General features: G+C 35.1%; 1 protein-coding gene and 1 non-coding gene across 2 annotated transcripts; one reads left to right on the forward strand and one right to left on the reverse strand.

Moving 5' to 3' along the window:
• The first annotated feature begins 2,659 nt into the window (after positions 1 to 2,659).
• On the forward strand, positions 2,660 to 6,393 carry LOC130945547 (U-box domain-containing protein 52-like). Its single transcript, XM_057874255.1, has 9 exons — positions 2,660 to 2,828; positions 2,920 to 3,011; positions 3,398 to 3,522; positions 3,614 to 3,883; positions 4,208 to 4,400; positions 4,488 to 4,589; positions 4,670 to 5,098; positions 5,193 to 5,886; positions 6,045 to 6,393. The coding sequence occupies exons 1-8, from the start codon at positions 2,660 to 2,662 to the stop codon at positions 5,877 to 5,879; spliced, it is 2,067 nt and encodes a 688-aa protein (XP_057730238.1). The 3' UTR covers positions 5,880 to 5,886; positions 6,045 to 6,393.
• Positions 6,394 to 12,071: 5,678 nt separating this feature from the next.
• On the reverse strand, positions 12,072 to 12,179 carry LOC130947099 (small nucleolar RNA R71). Its single transcript, XR_009072510.1, has one exon. It is a non-coding gene; the product is annotated as a small nucleolar RNA R71 (small nucleolar RNA).
• Positions 12,180 to 13,806: the final 1,627 nt, after the last annotated feature.

Below are 13,806 nucleotides of genomic sequence, written 5' to 3' on the forward strand. Positions count from 1 at the left end.
GTTAAAAGACTAAATAATTTTTTTCTATTGTTATGACTAAAATATTTTTCTGTAATAAAAAAAATTTAAAATTAAATCTTAATTTAATAATCTCAAAAAATAAAACTAAATTTTCAAAAAACAAATTGAAAATCCAGCATCACCATTATCATCATTCATAATAATGAAATTAACCCTATTTTAATCGTTTTTTATGGCAATCCAACAACAAAGCAAAAGTCAAAGTCAAACCCCACCCCCCAATTACAGCACCCCAAATAACCCCACCTTCAAAAAATCCAATTTTTCATACATGTGAAAGAGTAATAATGGTTACAATGGTGTTTGGGATTATGTTAAGAGGGAGATAAGTGACTAAGTGAAAAAAGAATTTGGTGCATTTTATTATGTTTCATACATGTGAAAGATATGCGAAGAGAAGATCAACAAGTTTATAATTTATTTTTGAAAAATTGGTTTTATTTTTCATTTTTATCTTTTAAAATTATTAGATTAAGATCTGATTTTAATTTTTTTTAATTTTAAAAGAATATTCCGATCATATCAATAAAAAGAGTTATTTGGTCTTTAATAAAAATAACCATAACAATATATATGATTATTTAAAATTATTTATAAAGATATTTTAGTATATATATTAATATAATAATTTTAAAAAATAAATAATAACTAAAAAACTATAATTCATCTGACAATTTTTTACTCGTTTATTTTTTTTTATTATATCATTGTAGCGAAACAAACACTTTTTTTTGTTTAGATAATGTGACCATAAAAATTATCAATAAATTTTTATAAAAAATATATAACTTTTTTTTGTCAGGATTGATATGCTTGACCGGTTTTTTAAGGACTTTAACTAGTCTTTATTATTTTTTTTCTATATCTCTCTTATATATCTTGTTTAAAAATGCAATTTATATATTAAAATTAGCTATTAAAATCAACCATAAATATATTTGTGTATAAATATATATGTAGTTTAATTTATTTTTAATATGAAAAAGTATATAGAATAGTTACCAGCAAAAAACTAAACAAAACCATATTAATTTATATTAACAATTAATTAATTTTAAATTTTTTAAATTCAAAATTTAAAATCGATTAAGTAAACCTAATTAAAATTTATAAAAACCTTTCTCTTCTCTCTCACATTAACCTACTCACCTCCAATAATCACACATATAGACCTCTTTCTCTCATCGTCAGGCCCTTTCATGAACCAGATGTGACGATGAACATCTCTTGCGTCGAGAAGCAGAGGCGTAGAACTGGGTCGAATCAGTGCTGATTTCATCCTTCCTCGTAAAGATTCGGATTAATTTAATAAAAAAATCTGGGTTCGGATAGCCTTCTTCTTCTTCTTCAAAGGAGATTAATCGATACAGGAAAAAGCATAGGCACCGTTAAATAACACACTGATATGGGGGAGCTTTTTCTTTTATAAATTTATAATTTTATATTTTAACCTGTAATTTATATTGATCAGTGGAGATTGATTTTGATTTCACGTAACTTCATTCTTTAAAAGTTAGATTTTTATTGAGAGAGTGTGTGTATGTTACTGTGTGTGCGTGTGTGAAAGTTTTATAATTTGATTCGTTGGATGATAATTTTGATTTTTTGGAAAAAGATGTTGACAGTTGATTGGTGAAATGGTGAATAGTCACATAGTAGTAGCATCATTACGATGTTGTTCTCTGTGTTTTGGGATATTGGGTGTCATTTTGATGATTAAAGAAAATGTAAACTACACACTTGATCTTAGTTAAGAGGATTTTTTGAATAATTACAGAAATATAAAAAAACATCCTAATACTTAACAAAAAAAATATCCAGTTATATCTTAGCAAAAATAATTAAATATCTATAAAATTTAAAAAAAATTATAAAATTCTTAAAAAAATAGAGACATTCATATTTGTAATACAAAAAAATTTGAAAAATATATAAAAGAGCATTCATTTAGTATGAAAAAGAAACATTGTGATACTTAGCAGAAGAAATATCCATATATATTAATTTGTAGAAATTTTGCATTCATCTAAAAGTATTAGGCTGATTTTTTGCTAATACTTTTTTGGTTTCCTAACATTGTTCTTTCAATATATATTTATATTCTATAATATATTTTATATTGGTGGCTGATTTTAGTATATACGAAATATAGTCCTATCTTGTTTTATAGTATAAAATGTATAATGTCACCTGATAAGAGTATAATGTCACCTGATAAGGTTACTCATTCACCAACGGCTTACGGCAGTTGGCAGTTAGGCTTAACTACCTTAGGCCAGCTAATACAGGTGTACATATGTAATTAAATAAACGGTTTGTAATCTAGTTGGCAGTATAAAATTCATGAAATATAACATAACTTAAAACATCCATATTTTGGAACAAACAAGAAAATATTAGTAAAATTTAGAGCAAAATCTAGTTGCTTATATTCTATTCATTACATGTAAACCCTAAAATTAGACAAAAACAAAGGGTGAAGGATAGATCAAACATTGAAGACATTGTAATGCATTTGATTGAAGTTCCTCTAACCTAATCCTCTCCTTCTTCTCTTCTCTGTCGTCGTCGTCACAGGTGCCACCGGTGGCGGTAGCGGCAAGAGGAGTTGTCCCTAGACATCATCGTTAATAAAAGAATGTCTTCCACGTTCTATGATGGTAAAACACCCTTAGCACCAAACACGACGTTGGTGGCCGTGGACAAAGATAAGAACAGTTCCTACGCATTTCGTTGGGCGGTTAATCATCTCGACAACCCTCTCGTCCTTGCCGTCCATGTCAAACACAAAGACAACATTTGTAGCCGTAGGTACCCTCTTATATTTCTCATCATTATTATTACTTAATACCATAATCATAAACCATTAACGTTCTTCCATTTAATTTCATCATGCAGTTCGTAACGATCTCGTTACTGTTTATGAACCCGATGAAGACGATGTAGCCAATGTGTTCGGCAACTTACGTGGACTTTGTAATCGAAAAGCTGTATGTAATTAATGCAGACACAACATTTTTGTTGCTTTTATTTGTTTTGATAGAACAAAATTTATATTAAATTACTCTTTTACCTTAGTTCATGATAACATTAAAGAAGTCTTACGGTTATAAATTTAGTCTAACAGAATACATAAATTCAATTATAATTTTAATCTTTATTATTATTTTATTTTTATTTACTACTTTTATTTTTCATAGGTCAATGTTCGATATATATTTAATTTTATTTTTATAATTTACAATTTCAATTAATCAATAATTAATAAAATTTTTTTATTTTTTCTTTTTTTATTCTTTCACAATTTTATTATTCTTGTATACTCTTTATGTACTCTTTCGGTTTTAGTAACTTGGATTCTTGTTGTAATTATTAGGTGCAAGTAAAAGAAGCCGTAATCCATGAAAGCGATGTTGTGAGAGGAATTGTGGAATTTGCAAGCAAGAATTTCATACACACTATTGTGGTTGGTGCACCAGCCAACAAGGGTGCTTTCTCAAGGTTTATTTACTTGTTTATTTAATTTTCGTGTTCTTTTTTAGTTTCTTAGATTTAGGTAATTACTAGTACTTTAATTTGATTTGACGCACAGAATATTGAGGGGGCACCAAACTGATGTGCCAACAGCATTGCTTAAATCAGCTCCAGATTTCAGTTCTGTATACGTGATTTCCAAATGGAAAATTGTTTCGGTTCGATCTGCAACACGTGCCATCCAACATACCCTTGCCCCACCCAGAACTCCACCGCGGCTATGGCAATCACCACCCTCTACTCCTACTCCTTCCAGACAACCGCAATCAAAATCACACCCTGTTATGCACCACTATCCACATAGTGAACCAGACATGGGAGGAACAAGGTAATACTAAGAATAAATGATCATTTCTACCTATAAAAGAAGAAAACACTGACATATATACCCACACTAAATCAAAATTAAACTTGTATCCATGTAAGATCCCTCCATGTGACAAAAAGTATCTTATTTTTGGAGGGTTGAAGTGCAACGTAAGGTACTTTTGTCACACAGAAAACATCTTGCATGGATATAAATTTACATTGGATTTAATATGAGTACATATGTCAGTGTTTTTATCTTAGACATGATTATCAAATTTTTGCATGCTAACTTGGTTTTTATTATTTATGGATTGGGTAAAAAAAACTACAAACAATGAAACAGAGGAATCTCGTTCCGTGATAAGCCAATGAGTGCAGGAAATTCTCCATTAATGGGTAATATCTTTGAAGACACACCTCCTCATCTAAGACATTTCTCAATGGATGACTGTAGAGAAATATCAATGGATCACAACCAAACTACTAACTTCAGCTTCTCATCAGAATTCTCATCAACCTCAATCTCTTCTTCTACTGTTAAGTCTCAAAACAACAACATTATTGTTATATCACCAGATTACTCTGTTTTATTTGTTTATCTAACACTTGAGTCTTCAATACAGAGAGATATTGATGCAGAAATTAGAAGATTGAAGCAGGAACTGCAGCAAACTATAGACTTGTACAGCACAGCTTGCAAACAAGCCATCTCAGCCAAGAAAGAGGTTATGCTACTTTTGCAATATCAAGAAAACGATGACATAAATTTCAAACTGTTGCTAACTTGGACATGATTGTAAAACAGGCTGAAATGATGCGGCATTTGAAAATGGAAGGGGAGAGAAGAGTTGAGGCGATTAGGATGTCTCAAGAGGCAGCTCTTGCCATTGCAGAAAGGGAGAAGGCAAGGGCCACGGCAGCCTGGGAGATGGCGGAGGATGCGAAGAAGAGGGCCGAACTGGAAGCACAGAGAAGAAGGGATGCAGAGTTGAAGGCGGCGAAAGAGGCAGAGGAGAAGGAGATGGCACTAACTGCTTTGGCTCACACCGATATGCGATGCAGGAGATACACCATGGAGGAGATTGAAGCAGCTACAGAGAATTTCAACCCTTCAAGAAAAATTGGAGAAGGTGGATATGGTTCTGTCTATAAAGGTGATCTTGAAAATACCCCTGTTGCAATTAAGGTCTTAAATCCGGAAGCTGCTCAAGGAAGGAAACAGTTCCAACAAGAGGTAATGGATTTATTTCAATAATCTTAGTTATCTATTCTTTTTTTGTTTTCTATAGTTTGTAACATGTTTTGTTTATGCTGTGAAAATTGAAAAGGTTGAGGTACTAAGCTGCATTAGACATCCTAATATGGTTCTGCTCCTTGGTGCTTGTCCTGAATCTGGTTGCTTGGTGTATGAATACATGGACAATGGTACCTTAGAAGATAGATTGTTCCGGAAAGATAATTCACCACCTATGCCATGGAGGCTGCGGTTTAATATAGCTGCTGACATTGCAACTGCTCTCCTTTTCTTACACCAGGCGAAGCCAGAGCCGATTGTTCATCGTGATCTCAAACCAGCTAACATTCTTTTGGACAGGAATTATGTCACCAAAATCGCAGACATCGGTCTGGCAAGATTGGTTCCTCAATCTGTAGTGGACAATGTCACACAATATTACATGACCTCGGCTGCTGGAACATTCTGTTACATTGATCCTGAGTACCAACAAACTGGAATTTTGACCCCAAAATCAGATGTATATTCTTTGGGAGTAGTACTATTGCAAATAATCACAGCCAAACCTGCTATGGGACTTTCTCACCATGTTAGGAGGGCAATTGCAAAGGAAAAATTTGAAGATATGCTTGATCCTGTGGTGTTTGATTGGCCAGTTGAGAAGGCTCTAGAATTTGCCAACTTAGCATTGGCCTGTTGTGAGCTCAGAAAGAAGGACAGGCCGAATCTCGCAACCGTTGTGTTGCCGGAACTTAATCGGTTAAGAGAATTTGGAAGATAGGAGCTAGGTTAGTACATTATGATCTAAATTCCTTTTAGACAAGAAAAGAATACATGCAGAGATATTTGTGTATTTGTATCTGTTAGGACTTAGGAGCTAGACATTGTGTTTGTATCATAAGCTTATTTTTTTTTTATAATGAACTTAAATCTGATATTCTTGCAGCACAGTGATGGTTTGCTTAGCTTCACATTTATACTTTGGTGTATATTACACTCAAGTGAAAAAGGAGGCACAGAATTTCCACTTGCAAAGAAAAGCATAATTAAATAAGCATAAAGTGCATAATACCATGAGGAAAGACTTCACAAACACAAAGATGAATTATATGTTTGGAGATAGATATGAGAAAAGAAAAGGGGAATTGCTAAAGAAGTGTTCCTTTGGATTTTCTTCTCAAGAAATTGCAAAAGGTGCAAAATTTACAATGTCTGAACTCCATTGATATAATGAAAGTTGTAAATAGTAATGGCTTCTTTTCTTTCTTTCTTTCTTTTTTTCTATTTATTTATCTAGGGATGCCTTAATTTTCTCAATATATTCATCATGATGTAAATATAACAAGATCCAATAAAGGACAAATTATGAATTCACATACTAATAGTTTAATATATAGAAGATTACTATTGATTATGAATACTAATATATAAGTTGTTACTTTCAGAAGGGCACTAGACCCCTGATGAAGCAAAGAAGCATCTAAGATTCTGAACTAAAGCTTTTCCAAAAGGACAGAATTAAAAACCAGAATAGTCCTGATAAAAAGTTGAACTAAATTCACAAAATTCACTAGGACCAAAAAACTATAAGCATGCCTTCAAGGTATATCTTAGCTCCACCAACTTCAACTCAAATGGATCACAGCAAGAAAATCCTGTTCCCTTATTGGATCTCAAAGGTGTTGCTGATGATTCTGGCTTTGTTTGTTAGAGTGGAAGAAGCTGCTTCTACAAATGATCGTTTCTGCATCAGTGACTGTGACACATGTCCATTGATATGTTCACCTCCTCCTCCTACTCCTCTGATATCAATTTCTGCATCATATCCTCCACCATCATCACCACATTCGCCGCCGTCGCCATTGCCGCCTTTGAAGCCTAATTACAAGCCGCCTCTTTCAGGTTCAACAACTGAAGCACAGCCAACAGTAATATCAGGGCCACATGACTATTACTATCCCTATTACTACTTTTACTCATCATGTTCTTCTTCTCTTTCAAATCATCATGCACCCTTTTTCATTTTGTTATTGTTCCTAGTAGGATACTTTTCTTTAGTTGGTAGGTAAAATTTAATGTTTGTGTTACCATAGTTTTATTCAAAGCTGAAGTAATATGTAATAATTAGCATTAGGATATATATATTTGTTTGTATGTCATATATACTCTTTTTTGTCTCCTCTGGTTTTTGAAATAATCAGTGTGTTTATTTCCAGTAACTATGAAATAAACGGGGTTTTATATATATACTGAGTATGCTCACCGTGATGTAATTTTATTTGGATTATTGGTAAAAGAAATTGCATGTTTAACATATTGACTACTTCTTAATCACCACTTCTTGAATCTTGCTGAGGAAGTGTTCTTGAACCATAATGTTCCTTCAACCGTGGAGCGCTACATAAATATGGCTAAACTACTTCTATGCTTTATTATGAATCAAAAACTAAAATAGTCAATGTAAATAGATTTTAAGGAATTAAAGTAACATTAGACGAGCCTTCTCCTTTTTTTTTTTTTTTATTTCTTGCTTCGTTTCATTTTTTTCCCTTGTTTTTTTTCTTGCTTTGTTTCGTAAATCTAATTGTTTGAAAAGTACTTCTAGATTTTGAAAACAACACAGATGTCTTTTTTTACTTTATATTTCAAAAGATGAAACTGAGCAATTATATGCTGCATTTATCCGCTGAAAACTTAGTAGAATTTTTAGGTGAATGTATAATAATTTTAAGATCTGTGTAGTTATAAAACACATTGAATAAGAATCTTTTAACCAAGATTTTAGATATCTAATGTCTTGTTGATTATTTCAGCCCTTATAACTTAATACTTGACTGATCTTTTTTGAATAAGTTTGATGCTATAATATCTAAAATTCATCTGTGTGTCAAGTTTTATGTACAAGACGATTTTATATGAGAATCGTAAAACTCAGCAATATGAAAATGTCTGCTTTTAATCGAGCTATAGGTGCATAGATCAATATTATTCACAATTTGGTTAATCTTTTATCATTAGCCGAGTTGGATCCACAAACCGAGTCCCAAGACCAACCTACCCAATGAAAAAATTGCAAAAGATTTTTTTGACTAATGATCCAAACAAGTTCACCTATGTAGGTTGATGAGCGGATAATTTGTATGCTTTTTGGCATTGTTTTTAGTATGTTTTTAGTATCTTTTAGTTAGTTTTTAGTATATTTTTATTAGTTTTTAATTAAAATTCACTTTTCTGGACTTTACTATGAGTTTGTGTGTTTTTCTGTGATTTCAGGTATTTTCTGGCTGAAATTGAGGGATCTGAGCAAAAATCTGATCCAGAGACTCAAAAGAACTGCAGATGCTGTTGGATTCTGACCTCCCTGCACTTGAAGTGGATTTTCTGGAGCTACAGAAGCCCAATTGGCGCGCTCTTAACGGCGTTGGAAAGTAGACATCCTGGGCTTTCCAGCAATATATAATAGTCCATACTTTGCCCAAGATTTGATGGCCCAAACCGGCGTTCAAAGTCACCTCAAGAAATTCCAGCGTTAAACGCCGGAACTGGCACCTAATTGGGAGTTAAACGCCCAAACTGGCACTAAAGCTGGCGTTTAACTCCAAGGAGAGTCTCTACACGAAAAAAGCTTCATTGCTCAGCCCAAGCACACACCAAGTGGGCCCGGAAGTGGATTTTTATGTCATTTACTCATCTATGTACTAGTTTTCTATAAGTAGGACCTTTTACTATTGTATTTAAGAGACTTTTGGTAGCTATCTTTGTTTTATGCTATCTTAGGCCTTTGGGAGGCTGGCCATTCGGTCATGCCTAGACCTTGTTCTTATGTATTTTCAACGGTGGAGTTTCTACACACCATAGATTAAGGTGTGGAGCTCTGCTGTACCTCGAGTATTAATGCAATTACTATTGTTCTTCCATTCAATTCCACTTGTTCTTTATCCAAGATATCACTTGTTCTTCAACATGATGAAGGTGATGATTGACGCCCATCGCCATTCTCACTCATGAACAAGGTGACTGACAACCATTCTTGTTCTACAAGCATCTGAGGCTTAGTGAATATCTCTTGGATTCTTTAATCGGAATCTTCGTGGTATAGGCAAGAACTGATGGCGGCATTTAAGAGAATCCGGAAGGTCTAACCTTGTCTGTGGTATTCTGAGTAGGATTCAATGATTGAATGACTGTGACGTGCTTCAAACCTGTAACCTACTGGGCGTTAGTGACAGACGCAAAAGAGGGATTCTATTCCGGTAGGGGAGGGAACCAAACCAGTGATTGGCAGTACTGTGACAGAGTGCGTGCATTAGCTTTCACTGCGCGGATGGGAGGTAGCTGCTGACAATAGTGAAACCCTACACGAGCTTGCCATGGAAAGGAGTAAGAAGGATTGGATGAAGGCAGTAGGAAAGCAGAGAGACGGAAGGGAAGGCATCTTCATACACTTGTCTGAAGCTCTTACACCAATGATATGCATAAGTATCACTATCTTTATCTTTTATATTATTTTCGTTCATCATCATATATATTTGAGTTTGCCTGACTAAGATTTACAAGATGACCATAGCTTGCTTCAATGCTAACAATCTCCGTGGGATCGACCCTTACTCACGTAAGGTATTACTTGGACGACCCAGTGCACTTGCTGGTTAGTTGTGCGAAGTTGTGTAATGCCATGGTATTGAGCTACCACGTTTTGGAGCCATTACCGGGGATTATGAGAGTTGTGAAAAAGTATTGTTCACAATTCGCGCACCAAGTTTTTGGCGCCGTTGCCGGGGATTGTTCAAGTTTTGAGCAAGCTTTTGGTAACAATGCCTGGGATTGTTCTAGTTTGGACAACTGACGGTTCATCTTGTTGCTTAGATTAGGTATTTATTTTTTTTTTCGAAATTCTTGAAGATGAATTCTAGAGTTTCATGATGATTTGTTGAAATCTGGCTGGCTGAGAAGCCATGTCTAATCTGATTGGACCGAGGTTTCAACTTATCACCACAAGAGCTTGTTGATTTTCATCAATTTTGCTTTTGGAGCAGTGATCTGCTAAGGCTTGGCTGACCTTTGGTCATGTCTAGTGTTTTGGACCGAAGCTTTCTTTGAAAGCTTGGCTGGCTGTGAAGCCATGTCTAATTCCTGGACCGGAGTCTTAGACTAGCATTGCACTGATTCCTGGAATTCTCATTAAGAATTTTGATACCTTTTTCCACTGAATTTTCGAAAAAAACACAAAAAAAAAAATTACAAAATCATAAAAACCAAAAAAATATTTGCTGTTTCTTGCTTAAGTCTAGTGTCTTATCTTAAGTTTGGTGTCAATTACATGCATTCATTCATGTGTCTTAAGGGTCTTCAAGTAATTCTTGATGATTTCTTACTCTGATCTTTGAATTCTTTTGGCTTGGGTGTTTATGTGTCTCATATAGTGTTAGTGGTATACAAACTGCTAAGTTTGGTGTCTTGCATGCATTGTTATTTGATTCTTGTTGCATTTTGATGATTAAAAATCCAAAAATATTTTTAATTTGTGTCTTTTCAAGTCAATAATACAGAGAATTGAAGATTCAGAACATACTGCAGAGGAATTATACAGAAAAAGCTGAGCATTCAAAAATGCCCAGTGAAAAAGGCAGACTGGCGTTTAAACGCCAGCCAGGGTACCTGGTTGGGCGTTTAACGCCCAAAGAGGTAGCATTTTGGGCGTTAAACGCCAGAATGTATACCATTCTGGGCGTTTAACGCCAGGATGGTGCTAGGGGGAAGATTTTGTTTTCAAATCAATTTTTTTTCAAGTTTTCAAAGTTTTTCAAAATCAAATCTTTTTCAAATCATATCTTTTCAATCAAATGTTTTCAAAATCAATTTCTTTCCTTTTTCAAAGATACTTACTAACAATTAATGATTTGATTGAACATTTTTTGCCTTTTCTATTAAGGAAGGTTTTATGTTTGAATCATATCTTTTCTTGTTAGGCAAGTCATCAAATTTTTTTAAATCACATCCTTTCAAATTGTTTTCAAATCATATCTTCTCAATCACATCTCTTTAAAACCATAACTTTTCAATCAAATCTTTTTAACCTCATTTTTTTTATATAGTTTTCAATCAAATCTTTTTAATTTCTAATTTCAAAATCTTTTTCAAAAAACACTTGATTTCTTTTTCACTTTTGATTTTCGAAAATTACCAATCAAATTTTCAAAATGTTTTCAAAATCTTTTAATTGAATTTTCGAAAATTCTCTTCCCTCCTTCCCACATCCTTCTATTTATGGAGTACTACTCCTTCTTAATGCACAATTCGAACTCTAACTAATAAAGTTCGAATTCTTCTTCTCCTTCTTCTTACTATTTCTCTTTTCCTCTGACACTTCAAGGAATCTCTATACTGTGACATAGAGAATTCCACATTTTCTTTTTCTCTTCTCTTTCATATGAGCAGGAGCAGAGACAAAGGCATTCTTGTTGAAGCTGATCCTGAACCTGAAAGGACCTTGAAGAGAAAGCTAAGAGAAGCTAAAGCACAACTCTCTTTAGAGGACCTGACCGAATTCTTCAAGGAAGAAGAACACATGGCAGCCGAAAACAACAACAATGCCAACAATGCAAGGAAGGTGCTGGGTGACTTCACTGCACCTACTCCTGATTTTTATGGGAGAAGCATCTCTATCCCTGCCATTGGAGCAAACAACTTTGAGCTTAAGCCTCAATTAGTTTCTCTAATGCAACAGAATTGCAAGTTCCATGGACTTCCAATGGAAGATCCTCATCAGTTCTTAGCTGAATTCTTGCAAATCTGTGACACAGTCAAGACTAATGGGGTTAACCCTGAGGTCTACAGACTGATGCTATTCCCTTTTGCTGTAAGAGACAGAGCTAGAATATGGTTGGATTCTCAACCTAAAGAAAGCCTGGACTCTTGGGAAAAGCTAGTCAATGCCTTCTTGGCAAAGTTCTTTCCACCACAAAGATGGAGTAAGCTTAGAGTGGAAGTCCAAACCTTCAGACAGAAGGATGGAGAATCCCTCTATGAAGCTTGGGAAAGATACAAACAATTAATCAGAAGATGTCCCTCAGACATGCTTTCTGAATGGAGCATCATAGGAATTTTCTATGATGGTCTCTCTGAACTATCCAAGATGTCTTTAGATAGCTCTGCTGGAGGATCTCTTCATCTGAAGAAGACGCCTGCAGAAGCTCAAGAATTGATTGAAATGGTTGTAAATAACCAATTCATGTACACTTCTGAAAGGAATCCTGTGAACAATGGGACTAGTCAGAAGAAAGGAGTTCTTGAGATTGACACTCTGAATGCCATATTGGCTCAGAACAAGATATTGACTCAACAAGTCAATTTGATTTCTCAAAGTCTGTCTGGAATGCAAAATGCACCAAACAGTACTAAGGATGCTTCATCTGAGGAAGAAGCTTATGATCCTGAGAACCCTTCAATGGAAGAGGTGAATTACCTAGGAGAACCCTATGGAAACACCTACAATTCTTCATGGAGAAATCACCCAAATTTCTCATGGAAGAATCAAGAGAGACCTCAACAAGGTTTCAATAACAATAATGGTGGAAGAAACAGGTTTAGCAATAGCAAGCCTTTTCCATCATCTTCTCAGCAACAGACAGAGAGTTCTAAGCAGAATACCTCTGACTTAGCAACAATGGTCTCTGATCTAATCAAAACCACTCAAAGTTTCATGAATGAAACAAGGTCCTCCATCAGAAATTTGGAAGGACAAGTGGGATAGCTGAGCAAGAAAATTACTGAACTCCCTCCTAGTACTCTCCCAAGTAATACAGAAGAAAATCCAAAAGGAGAGTGCAAAGCCATAACCATGGCCGAATATGGAGAGGAAAGAGAGGAGGTGGACGCCACTGAGGAAGACCTCAGTGGGCGTGTACCAATCTCCTCTGGGTTCCTCAATGAGGAACCATGGGAATCTGAGGCTCAAATTGAGACCATAGAGATTCCATTGGACTTACTTCTGCCATTCATGAGCTCTGATGAGTATTCTTCCTCTGAAGAGGATGAGTATGTCACTGAAGAGCAAGTTGCTAAATACCTTGGAGCAATCATGAAGCTAAATGACAAGTTATTTGGAAATGAGACTTGGGAGGAAGAACCACCTTTGCTTACCAAAGAACTGGATGACTTGTCTAGGCAGAAACTGCCTCTAAAGAGGCAAGATCCTGGGAAGTTTTCTATACCTTGTACCATAGGCACCATGACCTTCAAAAAGGCCTTGTGTGACTTAGGGTCAAGTGTAAACCTCATGCCCCTCTCTGTAATGGAGAAATTAGGGATCTTTGAGGTGCAAGCTGCAAGAATCTCATTAGAGATGGCAGACAATTCAAGAAAACTAGCTCATGGACTTGTAGAGAACGTTTTGGTGAAGATTGAAGACCATTACATCCCTACTGATTTCATAGTCCTAGAGACTGGGAAGTGCATGGATGAATCCATCATCCTTGGCAGACCCTTCCTAGCCACAGCAAAGGCTGTGATTGATGTTGATAGAGGAGAGTTGATCATTCAAGTGAATGAAGAATCCTTGGTGTTTAAGGCCCAAGGACATCCCTCTATCATCATGGAGAGGAAGCATGAAGAGCTTCTCTCAAAACAGAGCCAAGCAGAGCCCCCACAGTCAAACTCTAAGTTTGGTGTTGGGAGGCCACAACCAAACTCTAAGTTTGGTGTTGAAC

Source organism: Arachis stenosperma, chromosome 8 (assembly GCF_014773155.1).
Source record: "Arachis stenosperma cultivar V10309 chromosome 8, arast.V10309.gnm1.PFL2, whole genome shotgun sequence".
NCBI classification, from domain to species: Eukaryota; Viridiplantae; Streptophyta; class Magnoliopsida; order Fabales; family Fabaceae; genus Arachis; species Arachis stenosperma.

Coding starts and splice junctions, on each gene's coding strand:
- LOC130945547 (XM_057874255.1), top strand. CDS start 2,660: ATGTCTTCCACGTTCTATGATGGTAAAACACCCTTAGCACCAAACACG. Junction 3,523..3,613: donor AACAAGGGTGCTTTCTCAAG/GTTTATTTACTT, acceptor TTTGACGCACAG/AATATTGAGGGGGCACCAAA. Junction 4,401..4,487: donor CCTCAATCTCTTCTTCTACT/GTTAAGTCTCAA, acceptor TCTTCAATACAG/AGAGATATTGATGCAGAAAT.